The sequence below is a fragment of the Lineus longissimus genome, chromosome 6 (assembly GCF_910592395.1).
Source record: "Lineus longissimus chromosome 6, tnLinLong1.2, whole genome shotgun sequence".
Taxonomy (NCBI): Eukaryota; Metazoa; Nemertea; class Pilidiophora; order Heteronemertea; family Lineidae; genus Lineus; species Lineus longissimus.
The window spans coordinates 3,562,960-3,575,587 of record NC_088313.1 but is presented as its reverse complement, the minus strand read 5'-3'; the positions used below and the strand labels follow the sequence as shown (position 1 = coordinate 3,575,587).

Below are 12,628 nucleotides of genomic sequence, written 5' to 3'. Positions count from 1 at the left end.
TATTGTACCCCGGTTTACAATATGTCGGGGAGGATTCTGTACGGCTTCAGCTGATAGAGCGTTCATTTATTCACACAGGAAACATACACTCCGGACGCAGTGGACCGGCCTCGCCTTGTCACCCCCTAAACAGGAAGGACGATCAGGATGACGAAATGGAATGCATCGGAGTTTAAGGATGCGTCTCAACAAAGGGATGCTCTTGCGATCTTTAGTGTAGTCAGACAGGAGAAGGTCATTTGGTGTGCCCTGTGTCATTTAAAAACGGAAAAGGTATTTAACACAGGAAGACAGGAGGTCCATTCTGATCCGAGGACAATGTCGCAACCATCTTTGAGATTGCCTCAATCTGCCAGTGATGTAGTGCAAATGTCTGGCTCAAAAACATGAGAACAAAAACATGAGAACAAAAACAATGTTCACAATATAAAACAATGTTTATTACACTTTAATGAGTGCTTACAAAATAGTTGCAATAATACATTAAAGATGCTTATCATTATCACCAGTTGAATGCAACTGGCCTGTCAGCTGTAAACAGCACATATGACCAAAATCCTTTAGAACCACAAAATCTTCTTTGGGGTACAAAATCATCTTTCCCTAATAGAGAGGGATGTCCTGCCAACAGTGGTGTCTTCCAAGAGAGGTTCCACTGTATATCAAAACAGAGAAATGGACACTTTAATATCTGTACTATTTGGACAGGATCTGATATATTTGGACGGTGATAATAAGTACAAGGCTCGGGCTCTGATTGCAGAATTAGCCTAGATTTTTCTAGACGTCTAGTTCTAATTTGGCATGAAAAAAGGATGCCACACGTGACAGTAATATGATAAAGACAACTAAAGGCTTATATATCAATCAACAGAAGAAATCTTGATTTCTTGACAAATGACAACAATGATAGTAAATTTTCCTGATGAATATCTTCTGGTGCTAGACGGATATTAACATTGACAATTGAACACTGCTCAGCAGCTTGATACCAATCCAGTTAAAATGTTTTTCATATTTTTTCAAGCCAAAGGTACTCAGTTGAATTCGGAAATGAGACAAAATCACATTTACCAAAAGATAGTGGTGTTGCACGACACTAGATTATCCTTAGGGTAGGCATAACAAATGCTCTTTCTCGGTGTCAACTAAAGTCAGTCAACTATGACAACGCCTGCCCAGGGCTCTGTAACATTACTATTTGTGATCACACTATTGCCGTTTTAGTTACATGAGGTCAGCCAAGTACCTTTGGCCTGATCTATCCGAAAAACAATTTACATAACGGCAAACCTATCTCGTATATCAGCCTCGCATAAACTGGATACTTGCATACATGACCAGCTCTGGCAAAAGTAGGCACTTGGGGTCAGAGACAGATATGGAGTTGAAATGACACACAACACTTGTCAAGCTTTTAAGATTTGACCAAGTAAAGATATACTTCAGAAGAAAGACTACTGCGCAGGGATGAACTGTACACAGTGACATGTAAACATGCTGCATGTACATCTTATACACTGAACTATTTTATAGTATCAACAAGACGAACTAACACTTCTAAACAAGCTGAATTTAAAGCCAAAGTGACCCTGGTGGTCGACTAAAGCTAGAGTCTTCTGTTTTGGATGCTGTTGGATGAGTTGGGCATTTGACGAGGACAACATATTTCAAGTGAAACGTACTTGGTACACATAATGTAATTCAACTAACCTGGTATAAGACATTAACTCGATTGGATGGATAAGACATGCACTAAAACGTACAGTTTTTAAAAATCATGATGACAAGCAGCAGCTGTTTCTTCAAAGAATCGAACAGCACACAAGCATGTCTACCGGTATGAAAAATCAACAAGTTACGACTTATTGCTACCAGAAATTGACAACCATCTCAGCTTTGACCCAGCACTCGGCACGATAGGACTGATCCCACTACAGTGATTTTGTTAAAAACTGCAGCAGTTTCCAGCCAAGTTTGCTATTTTTGAATCTAAAGCTTAGCAGCGACGGCAAACTCTGTAGAATCATTCCTTATATCTTCTGAGTTCAGTGGATTCTGTCTGTCAAATGAAACTTGACTATAAGTACAACATCAAAATATACATGTATATCACAATAACTTTTCTGAAACAGCTTTCATAAGGACATCCACTCCTTCACAAAAATAACCTTTACACTAAGTCCCCGTCCTCCTCATTAGCTCCCATATCACAGACACCGGCAAAGTTCAAAATGTTTCCGTCCTCGAGCATGGCTCTTCCCGAGCTACGATCAGCGAGATAGGTGTCGAGATTCTTTAAGACACCTTTTGGGTTCTTTTTCACAAACGTCTCAACATCTGAAGAGAAACATAGAATTCATTTGATGAAACAATTGATAGAACATTAAAACAACCCCCTAAAAGGTTTTTATCCCATCATTCTGGGTGCGACTTTGTCCCCACAAAATACCACTTTGGGACCACTTTTTCTTCTTCACCAATCGCTCCACACTTGGAGGCCTCATTCTCTAGGGAGTATTCCTCCTCCAAGTTGGATGAGTTGTTTCACAAAAGCACTAAGGCACCAATTGGTTCTATTGGCCTTGTGACTCGGTCTTTGGCACATTTTCATTCATTGAAGTACTGAAGCAAGTGGAAAAGAGGATTCATGTGTACCTGAAATTTAATCTGTACTTTATAGTCACAAAGGCACGACTGTTCAACATGTTCAAGGGAACAGACACGAGAAGAAGAACTACTGTGGGAAAGAGGGTACCAGCATCATGTTTTGTGCAAGATTGATTGAGAAATCTTGTCGAGGCCTTGCATAAAATATAGTTGTTTGACGCACCTTTGATAACGTATCCAGAATCTTTGATAGTTTTATGTTGAGATTTCCAGAGCTGGTACATGTATAAATATGTGCCGGTGTAGATATCGTTGAACACATCCATCACGGACTGCCGTCTATTGCACTCTCTGAAAAGATATGGGTGTATCAGAGAATTTTCAAAACGATAAGGCTATTCTTGATGATGAAATGTTTGTATGCCATTATGCTATCCTCCCAGCTGTAACCCCCCTACCCAAAAAAAATTTTGTTCAAAAGCCATTAAGCATGTACAGAAGAATTTTCCCTGTTAGAAAATTCTTTATTTCTTATAATTGATATCTGTTTTCCATCATGACCAACTTACTTATTTAACGACTCCTCCCTCAAACCCTGTAACGCTATCCTAGTCATGTTAATGCTCATCACGCAGAATGGGAAGTTCTGTGTCTCGTGGAGGGACAGTTTGTAGATGTCTCTGGCTAGAGACGCCGTTTTCTCATCCATCACTAAATACAGGACGGTTAGCAGACCAAGCAGGCCAGTGGCTCGTAAGTCAGTTGACGGGTCGTTTCCTGGAAGATAAAGAGGATATTACATCTGCCGGTCTAGATTTAAGTACGGAGACCTGCCACTGTGGTGTCGATTCCTTCAAGGCCGACTTTTCGGAGAATTATCGAGGTGAAGAGGGCTGTAATGCATTGAGGCATTAGTGTATACAGAAACTCTAAGTGCCTTCCACCTGGTGTTTGGTATGTGGAAAAGGCCGGTCTTTACACTAAATTCATCTTGATGTAGGTTTCTTTAAACTACACTGTAAAGACTTAATGTCAGTAGGTTTCTTCTTTCTTGGCAGAAAAGCAGCTGGGAGTTGGGTAGTTCCATATTACCGTAATGACAAGTGGGGATACGATATAAGATTTCCCCAGGGCCAGTGCAGTATCAAGGTTTGACATCATGACTGGCTCACCCACAGTGGGTTAATACAATATAAAGGGCATCTTGAGACAACGATTATATAACTGGGGGAATGCCTAATATGCACCATGTCTCACCTTGAAATCCTATCAATTCCCAATGATCACCATAACGTTGACAATCAAACTTAGATCCCGTCAACTTCTTATAAATCGTCTGCAGAATTTGAAAGTGAGGGTCTTCTCGGTTGTCGAAAGGACAGGCAGCGATGAGAAAAACAATCTCTTTTTCCGAGACCAAGTTCTTGTGCAATTTAGGGGGTCCGAAGATGGCATGTTTGAATGAACCCCAAGCACCACGCTGGACTGTTGGACGGATTTGAGACTGGAAGAGAATTGAAAAGAGGAATATCATTTTGAAGAATGAAGTACAAAAGCTACTTACTACCCGATGTGACCGTCACATAATTTCATGGTTGAAACAGTCAGCAGCATACATGAAGGCAACAGAAAAGAATACACCTACCTTGTATCGGATCAAATTAGAATCTTTGATGCATGCAAGTCCTTCCTCGTACGTAATGGACGGTGTGGTCTTCACATGGGCAGCACCAGTAATCCCTAAAAAATCAAGTACATCATCTGATCTCTCACTGATCAAAACTTCCCCCCATGGTTCCACTCAGATTTAAAATGTACATGTTCATGTATATCTGTCTTGTTTCACAACTGGTATGTGTCAGAAACTATGACCCAGCAACACACAAGAGCCAAGACTGTTTATATTAGAAAGTAAAGGCACATCTTCTGGTAATGGCGTATTGTACAACTGTTAACGACACTATTTTTCTTAAAGTGCATTTAGATTCCTAAATCAATCTTTGCAAACAATCAGCAGATGTCCTTCTCATGTCTGTTCAACAGAGCCCTTTACATGTATGTGAAAACTCCTCTACAACCATGACTACCAAGTTTTTACTTATCATTCAGTCTAGTCTGGTATTCCATCACTGATTAAAAAGTAGCAGGACCAAGAATGCGAAAGAAAGTGATCAGATATCAGTAAGCACTATCTAATAGAGCACTATACATGTATGAGCACTATATCTTGTTAGTTACAGCACAAAAGATGGCGTTACAAACTACCTACTGTAGCCCTCAACATTATTGGAAATATGAGGGAGTATTTTTGAATGCACACATTGAACACTGTACAGGTTGAAATACAAGGGGGTGTATTTTTGTATACACGCACTATCCATTCCACATTCACTACAAAATCAACAGATTGGCAGAGAGAAAAGATCTCGTAGATGAGTCACTATTTCAGCTGTTTACATAGGAGAAAGGGTTAAGAGGTTATTCTACAACTACATATCACCGGAGAGGGTTATCAAAACTATCACCACTTTCGAGTAAAAGACAAAGATAAGTTGGGAATGGTGTTCATGTTTATTTCAAAGAAATTTAGAAATGAAACTTTACACAAATTTCTTTTGAAATTAGAGGTGTGGTTAACTTTGTTCATGGACATTGTTCACATCCATTCTGATCCTGATATACTGATAATCAGAAATAAACATAGCAGTAGCATGGTTATTATTCACGCAAACGCAACAAGATTTGGCATGCATAGCATTTGTATTGAATCAGCCTGCATAACAACATTTTTGAAATATTCAGTACGTTCAGTATTCAGTATATTCAGTATATTCAGTACGCAAGACCAAAAATTCTCTTACTCAAATTTTTGATTTTCAAATTTGAAAGAACAGACCTGGCTTTTAAGATTCATAAGAAGATCGGTCTGTCATGCCAAGCGAAAAGGATAAATGGCTGATTGTTCTCCGTCTTGGCACTCGAAAATTTTTGATAGTTTTATGATAATCCCTCAAAACAACAAAACATTTGTGCATTTTACCCTCGACACTGTCGTCATCACTGTCATCGCCTTCGACTGCTGTGAAGAAAATAGTGCAAAAGAAACAAAATAAACGAATGAGTGCAAGAAATAAAGCAATTACTATATTATAAACCGCCAAATATTCCACTGATAAAACTGTTTGGCCTTTTTTTCAGGTGGATTACAAAAATGGTAAAGGTATCTGATCTACATGATATCAATCTTACTGTATTCAAACAAAAATATCTAACTGGTATGGAGGAAAAGTGAATTTGGAAGGAGTAAGCTTACAAATTGACTGTAAGAAAATAAATTCTGATTCCCAAACGCAGAATCAGCTGAAACTGCGGTCTAGGATTCTACAATCTTACTCGGCACGGGATGATGAATTTCTCAATTGAGCCATAAAGTCTGCAGCAGAACCTCTCTATGAAGGACACCCTTGGGATTGACAAAAGTTAAGCTTAATTTAGACATGATAGAGGTGGCCTGTTTACAGAGGTCAAATTTAATGTAAGTTTCAAATTTGGGACCTAACGGAGTAGACAGGGTGTCCTTAACTGAGTGGTGTCCGCTAATGGAGGCACCACTTCTTTCCCTCTTTATGCTTGTTGACAAAACATGAAAAGCAGCTGCGCAAATATTTACCTGGGGTAATGGTCTCGACTGTGTCCCACTCTGCTTTCGCTGCCTGGAGAGCATGGGAGGTTGCACCACTACCAGTTTCTGGAAATATTATTGTAGAATTCAGTTTACTTTTTCTTTCCCTAAGACATGTAACAGTGAAACAATAATAGGCTACTTGGCAGAAAAGACACCTGGCTCTGATAAAAATAACTATTTCACCATGTCTTTGTCAGGAGATTTTCTTCATCCAAAAATCAAAAACAACCTTTTTTCTCATTCTCATATTAAGCCAATACTTACTGTTACCATCAAGTGAATAATCCTGACTTCTCTCATTTGGATCGATCACCAAACCACTTGTTTGAACTAAGGAAGCCTGAAAAAGAGAATTATATCAAAACGCATTGCGAATTGAAGGAGACAATTCTTTTGAATGCAGCATAAATAAACACAGATTGTCTAATCAAGAGATAAAATTCGACTGAAAACTTTAGCATTTCAAGACAACCATACAGTGTAGCTCCATTTAGAAAATTTGTCAGACAAGTAATAGTTTGCCATTAGCATGCAGTCTAGAATATTCTTGAGAAAGTGATGACCCAAACTCAGAAACTCGAACAGGTACATCAAAAGAAGTACTAGCTGTACTCACACTTTCGAGTGTTTTAAAGCTCGATTTACTCACGTCAGACATGCTCCAACCCAGTGGCTAGATTATAGAGGTGTCCAATGCAATCTTAACTTCCCAAAAGACATTTGAAGTTATACTCACCTCCGAGTTTTCATTTAGCTGAGTTATTTCCTTGCCAGCAGTCATGGGTCTAACAATTCCATCTCCATTTCCACCAATATTACCATTATTTTGTGCAGCAGTAGCAGGAGTATAAAATATGCTTCCACCAATAATTTCCTTTGTCTCTTTAGTTATAGTGTTAGTAGTCTCAGTATAGAAAACACTTCTTTCAGCTTGAGTCGTGTTTTGGTAGACATGGGTCATTCCTTGGTTGATTTCTGTCTTTTCTTGGCTGATTTGGGTCTTTCCTACGCTGACTTGGGACTTCTCTTCATGTGTGACCTTAACATCTGAAACTGTACTTTTGCTCATGACTTCTTCCCCAGTCTGTCCTGATGTATAAAACGTACTGCTACCAACTCTCCCTGGGTCGACGGTAACCTTGGTGGGACCAGCTTTAGCTGCTACAGTTGGCGGCTTGGCTGGCAGATCTTCAATGTCGAATTCATCATCAAACTCGTCTTCCTGCTGAAAAAAAACAACAGGCCAGGATTAGACATGTCACAGACAAACTTACATGTATTTCAGGGACATACAGGGCCGAATTTACGAAGGGTGTTTAAGAGTTAGACGCGTGTAAATTCTACATAATCAGTTTCAGGGCCTAATGCGGTTTTCCTGAAGAAACCCTGCAAGGCCCTGACTCTGTCTATTCAGACATTAAACGCTGTTTTAAGCTAAACACCCTTTGTAAATTCGGCCCACAAGGTTTACAATCCAAAAAATTCATTTTCTGGTAGACTTGTATGCAACTCTGTCTAAGATGTTCTCTTGTACGAGCACCTTTTTCAAAAGGGACATTTTGAAAAGTGATAGAATGTGCTACATACAAACATATGTAAGCGATTGCTACAGATGATAGAACACTTATGCAAGTATCAATTCGTTTCTTGTACCCCCCCTCCTCAAGGGTAGTTAAGCTATCACCACTAATCTTTGCCGATGCTTGAGTAGTATTTATTTTTCCTTTAGTGAAAATTTGGCGAAGCTGGAAAGAATAAGGATGCTAATGTGTCGATGTCTTGTCGAACATACAGCCTTACCCAGTAAAATTAGTCCGGTTACTTAATATGATGGTGATAACTGATATATTGTTGATGGTGATGTCTTGACGAAAGAAAAAGTAGCATTGGTGAAAAAAGGGTGATGCTTGAGCCTTAAGATGTCGTTATAGGGTGATAAGGTGTCGTACCCTTGAGGCGGGGGGGTACAAGACACGAATTGATACTTGCATTAATTCATTACCTTTTTCTGTGCTTGAAGTTGAAGAAACTTCATGGCAGCTTCCTCTTCTTCTGGATTAAGTTTGTCTTCCTCCTGTTCCTTGTTTTCTACTACAGCTGCAGTCTGAACTGTTGGTTCACTAAGGTGGCAGAGTTCATCTTTGGATTCCAAGTGGATGCAGACACCCGTATCAACAGGTGGTTCAGCAACATCTGCTGGCCTATCACCGAGATCTGCTGTGTTCTGGTCAGTAGTTGGCTCCAGCGATGTAGCCATCGTATTACCAACACTAACAGGTTGCACTGCAGCGTCAGGTTCCCCAAAATCTAAATGTACCCCAAGGTCCAAGTGTTGGTCAGTGGACAACCCATTCACATCCGCTGTGCTACCATTTTGCTCAGAGTCTACTGACATTCCAGCAGCTGAGGACGATCGAGGTGAACTGTCCTGAAATCCTGCCGGCGGTGGACAAATTGTACCAGCTGATACTTCAACAGCAGTTTCTGCACCACCAGTTCCTCCGAAATCCAAAGATATCCCACTCAACTGTTGCTCTGAACAAGGCACATCTGGAGAACTTGACCCAACTGCCTCTGGGGCACTGGCCCCCATGTCTCCATTCACTTTCATCTCTGTAGAATCTCCAGCAAAACCAGCCTCAATCAGGAGACTTTCATCCAAGGCAAGGGATCCATTTCCATTTATTGCATCTTCTTCCATCCCAGTCGTAAAATCCAGGTTCACATCACAGGCTGAGCTTGGTAACACTTCATTATCCATGATGGTTTTTGAGAGAACAGGTTGAATTCCCACCTGAAAGTGAAAGACGAGAGTAACAGCAGTTTATTTACATGTATATGTTCGCTGTCACTGATTTTTATTTGCCAGCCTCTCCGTCATCAGATCAGGCACCGCAAAAAAATTGTCTGAATGTCATGATGTGCACGTGTCTTCCCCATCACTACCTGACATTTGGCAGTAGGAGCACAAATTGTGGTTGGTGCCAACAGAACAGCCTGGACATCATTGACATTATCACACTATTATGGGGCAGGCTAGCCTATCTGTTCGTTTTTTAGGTGGCATCAGGATCAAGAATAGGTTCAAAAAGTCATTGAACATGATGTATCAGGGTAAAAGTAGATATACTACGTATTTGTTATCATCATACTTTACAACTTTGCTCACTTGATGTTTCCTTGTACTAGAATAGTGTTGATTTGCAGCATTTACTGAAGGAATTTCTGAAAAATATTTGTTTTGGAATCCATTTTGATGCTCGGTCATCCCGCACAGAATAAGCTTTCGTTAATTCCTTATTACTCAATTCAAAAATATATAAGTTCTTTTAAAATTAAGATTAAAAAATGTTCTTATGATTGTTTATTTTTAATTTTTTTGGTATTTCATATATTATTAGTTATATGAAAAAAGAACTTATTCAGCCCATGATTGCAAGATGGCAGCCACTATGAACACACTTTCGCGAAATTTCATCAAATTCACCAACATTTGGCGTTCTAATCAGTGTTTAACACGCGATGTCACTCAAAATGTATGCCAAAGATCATCATCGTTGATTCGCGCGTTTGTTTCTCGCAAACGATTTATATGCAGTGGTGAGTTAGTTGTCCGAAATTAGATCATCACGTCCGATATATCGGATCACTTTTTGCAGTTTTGACACCTAATTTTTCTCTCGGTGATTTCCGCTGTAGGTTAATGAGCAATATGCAGTTTGTGGCCATCATAGGAGAGGATTCCAGTTGTAATGGATTACCCGAGTAGACCAAAAGTAATTTGTTCGACATTGCCTGTGGCAGCCCACGGGCCACTAATACTCGCACTATACTGAAGCTTAGGGTCAGAGTCAGAGACTGAGAGAGGGCAGAGGGCTGCATGCTCAAGTGCCAAAATGGACCAGCTGTGTGTCCGAGATAAAAGTGTATGACTGAACAATGATAGATCTTTGTGGTCAATAAAGCCTCACAACGTCGTCTGGCATCTTTGACGACAATACCAATGTTCAGGGCATAATTGCCATTTTGTGGCAAGAGACGTATTGTGAAGGATGAAGGTGTAAATGCTTTCCATCCAACTACCCATGACCCGACCAGTCACCATCTCTAAAGTCCAATCTGTGCCCTCCTGAATACTTAAGAATGTCTTCACTTCATTTCAGGACAAAGAACATTTTCATCTGTATCCACAACTGATTCACAGGAGGCAGATTCTAAAGAAAAGAAAGCTAATGATGAATTTTCAATGGAGCAGTTGGAATCAATCTTACAAGAACAGTCAAATGAACTTGACAAGGATATGGTAGATATGGTAAGCAACTGTCTTGAGAGTCTGATTCCCAACTTGCCATAAGTAGCCTGTTTCAACGCTCCAGAATTGCAAATTTTCTGAATTTTTCCTTTTATCATTTCAGCCTGAATGCGACATGAAAAACCCATATGAGAAGCCGCATAAAAAGTGTGTCATTTGCCAGTATAATATTGAACTAGATTATAAAGTAAGTGTGTTACTGTTGACTATATTTCTCTGTAAGAGTGTAGTACCAGACAAGGTCAGAACTAAAGGGTGTGATGTCGCTGTACAAAAAAATGTACCTGCATTTCACTTCAGGATCTTGATGACTGTGCAAATAAATCGACTTGTTTATTTTTTCAAATTACATGTACGGTAATAGATGCAGACATCCTGACTGTTGGTGTATGACGTAAAAAATGATACAACAATCGGGAGCTTGGTATTGGGTAGACCTGAGCTAAGCTGCTGGGTATGGCAAAACTATTACTCGTCTCTCTCCCCTGCACGTGAAACCAGCAATCTACGGGTATGATATTGATCACGCGCACAGGTCACTGCAATCACTGATTATTGTCACAGGCGCCTGCAATGACTCTGCAAACAAGCAATGTCTGTTGCACGCAATCATGGATTGCAGGTCACAGCAAATTAAATAAATTGATTGCGGGGTGCAACTGATACTTGAAATCAGTGAATACATGTACATTCTACTGTCTTTCTTTTGCAGAATTCAAAGTTACTAAGTCAGTTTGTCTCTCCTTATACTGGGCGCATTTTTGGCAGGCATATTACCGGACTCTGCAGACCGATGCAGGGCAGAATATCACATTTGATAAGGACGGCAAGAAGATTTGGTGAGTCTTGAAAATAATAGATAGCTATCTGTGACATGCTATAGCCAGTGAGGTGTCTAGTTCTGGTTTTTGACAGGAACAACATGAGCCATAAAGCACAATTCATTGACAGAGTTTCATTTCGCCATTGTTGATTTTGCCGATCAGGTCAGACTGCAGCTTTAAGTCGTCACAGAAATTTTTAATTGGCTATATTTCTTTTTCTAATGGATTCTCAATTGATTGAATTTTAACAAACAAAAATTGACGAAGCCAAATGGTGGGCCTATTAGTGCCAAATGCTTGATTAATGATTGGTAATAACTGCTAATCAAAACTTATCTACTCACTTCAGAAACTTTTAATCACCATTTGTTATTCTTCTTTCAGGTTACATGCCACTGATGTTCAAGGATTCCTCCTATCTAAGTGATCCATCTCTGTTCGACCCATTCAAAAGAGTGAAACACAACGAAAGTGAAAGCTAGGGACGCTATCGATCACTTTTTTGTAGAAAAGACTTTGTGATTCTGTGTGAAAAGATTTTCGTAGATTTGTAAGTGCAGAATTATATAACATCTGACGTTGATGACGCTTGTGTGAAATAAAGATGTCACTAACTCCTGCAACTTGATATTTTTAAATGCCACCATTACGGTCCTGAGCCGTCACTGTCAACACCTCTGTTGTGACTCCAGCTCTCTCTGCATCGCAGGCTGCAACATCCAATACACCTTTCCAGAAATGGGGCGCTGAGTGTCCGAAATAGTGATGTCATAAGGGGAAACTAGGCCTTATGGTGGAGGGACAAAGGAGATAGTCATGGTTGACCAACACACTTGAATGCCTTTGATGACGGACAAAGGGGAAAAAGTTAGTTCCAATGCAAGCCACCAATTTCGGGAAGCATGTATAATGACATTCTTGTGCACTGATATAGTTGGAAATTTACTATTTCAACAGACGTAGATTCTATATGAAATCACTTAATCTGACTTACATTTGTCTCGAAAATCTTCAGGCTTCACCTTGTGCTCCACTATCAGTGATTGTAAACATGGTTGTATGTACGGTGTGTATTTGTAAATAAAAAAGACCATTTGACCATAGAAAAGCTTTTTCTGTAATTCTTTGTGAAAACACAGACACCGACAGGTTGGTGATTTCCATCATGTGGTCTTGGGGAGACTACTATTGTCACTC

The 12,628-nt window shown here is 39.8% G+C and overlaps 2 protein-coding genes across 2 annotated transcripts; one reads left to right on the top strand and one right to left on the bottom strand.

Annotated features, from left to right (window-relative positions):
• Nucleotides 1–418: 418 nt before the first annotated feature.
• On the bottom strand, nucleotides 419–9,561 carry LOC135489280 (uncharacterized). The gene is made up of 11 exons (XM_064774565.1): nucleotides 9,465–9,561; nucleotides 8,298–9,089; nucleotides 7,032–7,520; nucleotides 6,560–6,635; nucleotides 6,281–6,358; nucleotides 5,651–5,689; nucleotides 4,256–4,350; nucleotides 3,868–4,114; nucleotides 3,180–3,387; nucleotides 2,834–2,961; nucleotides 419–2,340 (listed from the first exon to the last, which is right to left on the bottom strand). Exons 2-11 carry the CDS (start codon nucleotides 9,054–9,056, stop codon nucleotides 2,174–2,176), a joined length of 2,286 nt encoding a protein of 761 aa, XP_064630635.1. The 5' UTR covers nucleotides 9,057–9,089; nucleotides 9,465–9,561; the 3' UTR covers nucleotides 419–2,173.
• Nucleotides 9,562–9,734: 173 nt separating this feature from the next.
• LOC135489381 (uncharacterized) lies at nucleotides 9,735–12,524 on the top strand. Its single transcript, XM_064774720.1, has 5 exons — nucleotides 9,735–9,895; nucleotides 10,459–10,607; nucleotides 10,711–10,794; nucleotides 11,320–11,446; nucleotides 11,816–12,524. Exons 1-5 carry the CDS (start codon nucleotides 9,736–9,738, stop codon nucleotides 11,911–11,913), a joined length of 618 nt encoding a protein of 205 aa, XP_064630790.1. The 5' UTR covers nucleotide 9,735; the 3' UTR covers nucleotides 11,914–12,524.
• The last annotated feature ends 104 nt before the right edge of the window (nucleotides 12,525–12,628 follow it).

What these genes read in the sequence shown, in the direction of transcription:
- LOC135489280 (XM_064774565.1), bottom strand. Translation starts at nt 9,056, where the DNA reads ATGGATAATGAAGTGTTACCAAGCTCAGCCTGTGATGTGAACCTGGAT. An exon ending in TGATGACGACAGTGTCGAGG is followed by an intron (nt 4,351 to 5,650) that starts GTAAAATGCACA and finishes TTGATTTTTTAG; the next exon opens with GGATTACTGGTGCTGCCCAT. An exon ending in AGGGAGGAGTCGTTAAATAA is followed by an intron (nt 2,962 to 3,179) that starts GTAAGTTGGTCA and finishes ATATCTTTTCAG; the next exon opens with AGAGTGCAATAGACGGCAGT.
- LOC135489381 (XM_064774720.1), top strand. Translation starts at nt 9,736, where the DNA reads ATGGCAGCCACTATGAACACACTTTCGCGAAATTTCATCAAATTCACC. An exon ending in CAAACGATTTATATGCAGTG is followed by an intron (nt 9,896 to 10,458) that starts GTGAGTTAGTTG and finishes ACTTCATTTCAG; the next exon opens with GACAAAGAACATTTTCATCT. An exon ending in AAGGACGGCAAGAAGATTTG is followed by an intron (nt 11,447 to 11,815) that starts GTGAGTCTTGAA and finishes TTCTTCTTTCAG; the next exon opens with GTTACATGCCACTGATGTTC.